Source organism: Aedes aegypti, chromosome 2 (assembly GCF_002204515.2).
Source record: "Aedes aegypti strain LVP_AGWG chromosome 2, AaegL5.0 Primary Assembly, whole genome shotgun sequence".
NCBI classification, from domain to species: domain Eukaryota; kingdom Metazoa; phylum Arthropoda; class Insecta; order Diptera; family Culicidae; genus Aedes; species Aedes aegypti.
Window position 1 is genome coordinate 177718751 of NC_035108.1, and position 9119 is coordinate 177727869.

Sequence of the window (9119 nt, forward strand, 5' to 3'; positions counted from 1 at the left end):
ATAACTTTTTTCACAAGTGTCGGATTGTTTCGCGGTCTTCGGCAATATTCTTTTATCGTAAAAATACTTATCGAGGTCTGTGTTCAAAATTTTTATAGAGGTCGTTAAAATTAAATAATAATAATAATAATCTTATTTGTTCCATAGAAAAGAAAGAATCCCTTTTCAGTGCTATTTGATGCCTTCAGCAAAAATGTGCAAAATTGAAAGTTCTGAAAGTGCTTCATACAAAGTATTCATAAAAAATTAACGCTTTAAGATATATTCACCATAAACCGAATTTTATATGGTAAAGAAAGCGAAAAAAGAGATATTTGCTGGAACAATCGAAATAACTGTATGTAAAGTCATTTAAAATTGAATACACATGTATAGATATCAATGAAAGTAAGCGGAATCTAAGGAGTTGAAAAAAGGAAAATTATTTGCTGAAGCAGTTTTCAAGTGATCAAGGCCCACCTTCTGGTTCGTTACCTCAGACAGATATTTGGGATTTATATCTGGCTCTTGTTCAAGATTCATGCATTCTTCAACAGGCGAATGCTGCCCTGACTTATTCGTTGTGGCAGATTTATTGGATTTGATTGAATTGAATGGAATAAGTTGGATGCCCAGATGGGATAAATGCAGATTTTCTATGGGAGGATATCACGGGAAGTAAGGTTTTGGTAAGTTGAAGGAATTCTTCAAAGTATACGTTTTATTATCGTTTAGGGATGATAATATAATAAACGGGACCGGTATTGAACGCATGACCTTCTGCTTAGTAAGCCGAAGCGGTAGCAATTTATAACCAACCACGGCATTGTCCAGCTAATCAAACATTATGTCGCGTGAAATAACAAGACTTCGTTTATGGATTAATGTTCCATGGATCACTGTTAAAACTACTTCAGCAACTAAATTTCTAACTCCTAAGATTTCGCTTATTGTGATCGATCTTATTTCATTACATATATATTCAATTTTAAATGACTTTACATACAGTTATTCCGGTTGTTCCAGCAAATCTCAGTTTTCGCTTTCTTTATGATATAAAATTCGGTTTATGGTGAATATATCTTAAAGCGATTATTTTTTATGAATACTTTGTATGAAGCACTTTCAGAACTTTCAATTTTGCACATTTTTGCTGAAGGCACCAAAGAGATATCTCGAATATTTTTCAAGTTATGGACAATTTTCGGTTAAGAAACATATTATTTTCAAAATTTTGTCAATTTTTTCAAACAAAAAATGTCCTCACAGTTTTTTCACCATGAACAGAGAAAGAGATAATCTTTCTGATGCCGACAAAAGATTGAAAATCCGTTTGCGCCTTTCGGAGATATCGGCATATGAAAACAACCATTTTTTCAAAGAAAATTTCTTATAACTCTGTAACCATAAGAGATAGAACAGTAATTTCTTTGGCAAAAAGTTGCGAAATCAAAAGTTCTAAAAGTGCACGGAACAAAGTTTTTGCGAGAAATTATCGTATGAAAAGTTATCAAGAAAAAACTGATTTGTCAGTACCACCCTAACTTTTTTGTTAAAAAAATCATAACTCGCGAACCATAAGAGATAGAAATTTGGGTTCTTGGGCAAAGTTGCTCCAAATCGGTTGTTCTAAAACATTGTAGAACATTGTGTGGTCCTAAATGAGTCAACAAAAAAGTTTATGTGCTGATCTCGTAAACCATGTGGGCCACCCTAATTTCACATCTCTGAAAAAAATGTCTGAATAATATGGAGAAACTTTGCCGAAGACACCATAGATCTTAAATTGACGGTTTAGGCGCAATCATTTTTGTCTTCCATAGATATGGCTTTGGGACCAATGTGCAGTGTAATGAAAAATTGAGGCAGAAACAGTTTTTTTTTTTCAGTTTTTCTAGCGGTGTAATTTTTTATGAAAAATATCATCCATTCCGCTTATACTTCAATAAAACCAATGCCATATCTTTTTTTCAGATGTTTTAGAAAATTTGCAATTGCTTTGATAAAAAATCTTTGTTTTTCCGATGCTTCGATAGAAATATGGGTTTTCAAATAAAAGGTTTATATGGTCATTTTCCACAAAATTGGCCATAACTCAAAAACGAAAAAAAAGTACATTTCAAAAATTTCAGCGATTAAAGCTTATGAAATTACCTTCTCAAAAAAATATATTTGTGAAAATTTTCCACGAATTGGAGCATAGTTTTTCCGTATTTTCTTTACGAATTTTCTCAATGGTGGAAAATTTTGTGGAAAACTTTTTCCAGTTAATATTTTTTTTTATTCCTGAGAAAATTTGCTTTCATTTTCATAAAAAAAACTTTGTTTCTACGATGCTTCGTTCTTGAGTTATGATTTTTCAAAGTAAGTAGTGTCAGAGGAAAACAAAAAATTCCAACTGAGTTTCCCGGGAAAATAAGCGACCCTGAATTTTTCTCATTTTTTTTTATTCATATATTGATGAGCCCTGCCAGTGGAAAAAGTTTCATGAAAATCTGAGACCCTTCGGCCCACTTTGTACGGAAATAAAAAAAAATCCCCAGATGTCACCTGTCGACTCCCATAGTAATCCAGTCACATAGAGTGACAACTGTCGATTAATTCGAGTGACAGAGTCGTGTCAAGTGAAATTTTTGGTCGACAGTGACTCCAGTTGTGTCGGTTTTGATCGACTCGACTTATTAAATAGACCCCTAAATCCCATGCAAACTTTGAACGGCTGACGCTAAAATATAGTTTCTCCGAGCTGAAATTTTGCACAGTTGTTATGGGACCTAAATGCAATCCAAAAAGTGGACTGGAGCGAGAATCTTAATTTTGTCCCACACTAATGGCCACACTAACAAAATATTTCCAGTCCATTCTAAAGTTTCATATCTTTCATATAAAGCTAAAAGAACGAAAATCGGTTCAAAAATGGATTTTTGAGAGCGTTTCAAAGTCATGGGTCATTTTTTTTTTTGTAACTTTTTTTTTTTGTAACTTTTTCGCATTAGGGAGGAGAAGGGGGCCGTCATTGATTTCGGAATTTTCAAAAGCAGTTTTTTCGTTCAAAATCAAGAAAATTAACAGAAAAATGAGTTCACTATATTTTATTCTTCAACCGAAACACGGTGAACACATTTACATCGAATAATTTTTAGTTTAGAACAGAAAAACTGATTTTGAAGTTTAGATGATGACGATAAATTACGATGACGGAGCGTTGAACGTTAAGAAACTTTTGAAGAATGTCTTATAAATATTCAGGAAGAATCCAGTAAGGATCGATGGTGCTGTCCAAAAAAAAAAAATGATTGAACATATCTCTGAGGTGCAAGTTAAAGAAAAATCCTAAAACTCCAAGATCCAAGATAAAACATTCTAGAAATATCTAGAGAAATCTTTGGTAGCATGGCTTGAGTTTTTTAATATTCGCTGGGCAAGCATTTGGAAGAATGTAGAGTACAAATCCTTGAGATTTTTTAAGAGGAATGCAATGGAATTATATCTTTCAGCGTTTTCAATGAAGTTTGAAAAATCTCAAAGATGATTTTATGAATAATATTCTGCTGGATTATGTGATCCACTGTATAAGAGTTTTTAGGAGGATTGATGACATATTTTTTTTGTAGATATTCATGGTTGAAAATCTGGAGAAACTTTTGGACGAGTTTAAGTACAATCCCTGAAAAGAAGCTAAAGTAATTAATTGAAACAATTGTAAATGATGGATTTCTTGGATTTTTTTTGGGAAAATTTGTTTTAAGGGATCCATTGATTTCGGAATTTTCAAAAGCAGTTTTTTTCGTTCCAAATTAACAAAATTTACATGAAAATGTGTTCACTGTGTTCTTTTCTCCAACCAAAACGCAGTGAACACACTATCGAATAATTTTTAGGTTTGAACAGAAAAACTGCTTTTGAAGTTTCGATGATGACGATGATTACAATGACGGAGCGTTGAGCGTTAACCCGTATAGGCCTGAGTGAAAGCAAAAATACTAAAACCCTTACCACTTAACTCATAGTTTCCCAAACTGTGTGTCGCAATCCCCAGGGGGGTCGTGAGCTGCTCTCTGGTGGGTCGCGAAAAAAAAACTATTTGTATTAATTTGATTAGATTTTTTCCTACATTTTCGAATGTCTCTTTTAATCGAGGCAAATGGTTTGAAATTGTACTCATTTATTTAAATAAGCATTTCTTTTAGAGTGTCTGACAATTTAACAATCTAAAATTGTCTTGGAAAGAAGTAGAAAATGAAACGATAGAACACCTACCTGTCATCATATTTTGTTTAATATAAACCTTATTTCTCATATCGGAAAAGTTTTGCGTTAATATGGTGAGCTATTTCACGTCATGCCCAAAATGAAAGTTCAAAAATTTGTTCAAAGAATTTTATCACAAAACACTAGAAATTCAGTGCTCTTAATGATGTATGCTTAATTGCTGAATATTGCTGATAACTATTGAAGAAAATCACAAAATTGACAACTTGATCCAGTTGAGTAATCTATTTTTTTTCTCGTGATTCCTGTATGTCTATGTAGTTCATTTAAATTTTCATTAAAAATGTATTATTTTGAAATATTATTTTTCGACTTGAACAATATTGATTGAACGAGATTAGTGGCATTGACATGTTAGCAACATTGTAAACTCTGTAATTTATACGATTTTGGTTCATGCCCGTGATCAAATACAGTATTCGACAAAGTAACGCCAGACTTTGAAAGTTTTAGTGGACAACTAATATTTCAATATTTTTCACCTGGTGGGTCGCGAGGATTATTCCAGACGGCTAGGTGGGTCGCACATTCAAAAAGTTTGGGAACCTATGACTTAACTAATACTTAAGGGATTCAAATATTTTTTGTTATCTAGTTTCTAGAAGTGGCCATAGGAACTCGGGAATACTCCTGTAGCCGGAGTTATTGCGGTGGGTCACTGGTTCAAGTCGGGTAGAAAAAAAGGATTTTTTGGGACATGCCTAGTTATATTCATTTATTTCCAATGGCAATCATTTTTATTTGCATAAACCATTAAGATATGATATTCAACATTATAAATGAATAGTTTTTCACCGTTTAAAGTGTACTAGATGCGGCAAATCGGACTTAATGCCCTGAAAAATTGGCTCAAGATTTGTTAGGTACTAAACCGTTTCAAATATCTAAAAGTATAGATAGAACACAATAGTTCACTAAAATGGGTTCCCATAAGCTTGACACAGATGTTAAGATACAAATTGAGCACCATATCATAAATTTGAGGCATCCCGGGGACCTAAAAATGGTCATTGGTAGGATCAATCAAATAATTATTCAATTTAATCGATTATCAGAAGGTTTACGCTGATGCGTTTTTCTTAAAATTCCTTGATATAGTGGCCACATTATAGCCTACTTCCTTGAAATTTACCTACTTCCAGGGGCTCGAAGGCACAGAACTCTTGTCACCCAACCTGATCCAGTGATCCACCGCAATAACTTCGGCCACATAAATATTCCCGAGATCCTTTGACCACTTTTAGAAACTACATATGTGTACGAGTATACTGACAAAAAAATAATTAAAATCCGTTAAGTATTCGCTGAGCGGTGAGAGTTTTAGTAATTTTTCTTTCTCTCAGGCCTATACGGGTTAAGTTTTTCCACAAATCTCCAAATGACTTTTCCGGAATATATAAAGGCGTTTCTAAATATTATGTCAATTAAATCATTGATAAAATTTTCGAAAATTCTTGTTCTATTCCCGAAACAAACCTTCGAAGCAATTTGTAAGGGAATCCCAAATTCCAAAATATTTGTTTTCTGAAAAAAAAAACATGGGAGGACTCTTCATAGGTATGTAGTTTTTAAACGGACCACCCATAACCGCTTATGCATTGCAATTTGAGACGGAAATTGGAAAATATGCAATTGCTAAAATCTATGAAAATCATAGTTTTTTTTAATTATTGCGAAGGATTTATATTTATGATACACGATTTTCTAGGCCCTCTTCAGAAAAAAATCCAAGCCAGTATAACTTTTCGTAAAGGAAGTTCTCCATCTGTGTCAGTGTCACTTATTTTGTGGTCTGTGCTAACGTAAAAACTAAACGACACATACCATACAAGACGCGACGCAAGACAAAACATAACACTTATCGTTCTTTCAATCGTCAAAAAAGTTTCAAACCGAAACCGGTCGACAAAAGGTAAAATTTTTAAAACATTTTTGACGATTGTAAGAACGATAAGTGTCAGTGTCATTAAATGAAGAACACATGAAAGAAGAATGATTTCTTGGGTCGCTTACTTTTTAAGCATTCCGCGATTCAAGGTGTCTTTTTTGTATTAAAATAATTGAGAAGGACTTGGAAGAGTTTGGTCTTCATTTTCGGCTTCACGATCCACAAATTCAGTTAGGAACTATACTTTGAACATTAACGAACATCTTTTACATGGGTTAATGAAACGGAATTTCAAATAATGCTTCTCCAGCTCATATTCGACACAATTAAAGTCTGTTGACTGTTGATTGGAGAGGTTTATTGTTATTTTTCTTCGTGTCACACTCTACCATCTGCTAAATATTATGGTTCTCGAGCATTTTTAGCATTTCGATCACTTTCTTTTTATTTCTTGTGTTATGCGCCAGGGTCTAGTACTGGTTGGGCACTTTGCGAATCTTTTCTGAAAACCACAGACCCTCGAAAAGTTGCGCGCCTATCGCTCATGCGCCGAGTTGTGATCAGTCAAAATGATTTAAATCGCTTGCTACTTGAAATCAAGAAGGTGCGAACATTTTTATTCCATATGTTTTTTATCGATTAAACAATTATGATCGCTGTCCAGTTTAGAACTGAAGCCCTAAAAGTGATTCACTTCCTCGGCGAGACATTTTGACATTAGGTACTTTATTTACTTTTAGGCTGGCGCACAACTCGGCGCATGGGCCACCGGCGCGTAACTTGTTGGACAGTCTGCGGATTAAAGTAAAGATTCGCAATAGCAAGAGACACACATCTTCTTCTTGATGCTTCAACTAGATAGTTTGAAAACCAAACCGAAATGTTGAAATATCCAAACATTGAAAGTTTGATAGTTTCATAATGTAAGAATTTATCAAAAAGAATATGGATGAGAAGTGAAATTCAACATGTGTATTTTGAATCACACTCTTATGAGCCGTGGATATCTTGCTAAGTTAATTAATATGAATATTTTGACATATTAAACTCAAGAAATTGAAATTTTGATTTATATAGTTGCAGCATTAAGGGGCGACATGATAGCACGAAAAAACTCCACAGAGATAATTATTTGTTGATAACAGTGAAAGTGCTTATAGCACACTGTGCTCAGCAGCATCACAATTAACGAATTACTAACTGTACATTTTCCAGACCCTTACAATCGGTCTGGGCAGACTAACACATTCAAGAGCACATTAACACCAGACTGACCGCCAGACGGTTCTGCGTCAGGTCTAGCTTCGGTAGCCAACGAAAAGCCAACGATGCAAAGGATCATCTGCAATCATGCTCGGATTGCTTCCACGGTGCGTAGAGTCACTGACCGACCATAGGTTGGGGCGCAGTATGGTAGCCCTTGTACCGGTCGGAGTGAACATGCTTTCGAATGAGTTGTGGAATTGCTATCTATAAAACCATCGTTTAATAATCGGAATTCTATCATTCGGTGGTCAAAGTTCCTACGGTAATCATCTAGGTTAGCCAGGCGATAAAATGTTTAAGGTATATTTCAATCGAATGAACATAAGATTTGTTATGATATGAAGATTTTTCTCCATTTTGGCAGATCGCTACAGTACTGATTTTAGTGGCAGCAATTGCCATCCATGCAGCTCCCCAAGGACGAAGAGATTCTGATTTTAGACGAACTGATGTCGGAGCACTTGAACCTGAGAGAGATGAGTGGCAGTACGAGGATGTACCTAATGAAAACCAGCTAGAAAATGGACAAAGAGGAATTCGAAAGGCTTTCTGGCAATATGAAATAGCACATATTCAGCCCAATAAAAAAGGATCCCGAGCGGGCAACGGCTCAATTCGAGAGGAGCAGAATAGTCAAGAGGAAACTCAACCGGAAGAACAGAACGAAAACGAAGAAGAACAAGAGGCAGAAGAACCACAGTCTGAGGAACAAGGGCAAGAAAATGAAGAGACCGTTGAAGAACAGGATCAGTTAGATGTTCGTCAAGATCGTGTTCGAAGCGAAGGTCGTCGGCAAAACAGTGGACGAGGATCCAATGAACGTAATGGTAGGCGTGGAAGAGTTGACCAACAACGTAGCAGAGGCCGTCAAGAAGGTCGCCAGGGAGGTCGTCAAGAAGGTCGTCAGGGTCGCCGGCAGGAGGAATCCCGAGAGTCTAATCAACAATCGAGCGAAGAAGCCGAACAGACCAACGAACCGGAGGACCAGATCCAGGTAGAGCAAGAAGGTCTTGAAGAAGTCAATCAGGAAGCCCCTCAAAATGATAGTCAGGAAAACACCGAATCCAAGGGTATTGCTGATTATGAATATACTTACGGTGTCAACGATCCAGCAACCGGTGACCATAAGGATCATTGGGAAAAACGCGTTGGAGATCATGTCGAAGGAGGGTATATTCTGGAACAACCAGATGGCAAAAGACGAGTCGTAAAATACGAGAGTGGTAAGAAAGGCTTCGAGACGAACATTATGCAAATCGAACGGAAGAAGGGCCATAAGAAAACTAAGAACGCAAAGAAGCAAAAATCAGTAGCTCATAGCTATGCGTCAGTGAAGCAGAATAATTGATGAATCCGCATGATTTTTCATGAATATGGTAATTGTGATATAGACTTATTTTTGTATAGTTACAATACATAGTGTACAAATAAGTATAAATAAAATAAAATATGTCGACATAATGTGCTGATTCTTTCTATTTACCTATAAGATGATTTTTTTCCTCCTTAATTCGTCGTTTCTATGTAAACTAAATTAGTCCACTTATCAAGAAATTTACCCTGATAAAAGTCACTGGTGCAGATTTTCTGATGAAGAGGTGCATCGGTTGACATGTCGAAAGAAAATAGTCGAACGATAAAATTTTTGAATGAAAAAACGTTGAACCCCAAAACGTCCATAGCATTTTAAAAAGTGATTAAAAATTGTTTTCCA

At 35.4% G+C, this 9119-nt stretch overlaps 1 protein-coding gene across 1 annotated transcript; it reads left to right on the forward strand.

Moving 5' to 3' along the window:
• Window positions 1-7696: 7696 nt before the first annotated feature.
• Window positions 7697-8753, forward strand: LOC5568290 (cilia- and flagella-associated protein 251). Its single transcript, XM_001652112.2, has 2 exons — window positions 7697-7705; window positions 7770-8753. The coding sequence occupies exons 1-2, from the start codon at window positions 7697-7699 to the stop codon at window positions 8751-8753; spliced, it is 993 nt and encodes a 330-aa protein (XP_001652162.2).
• Window positions 8754-9119: the final 366 nt, after the last annotated feature.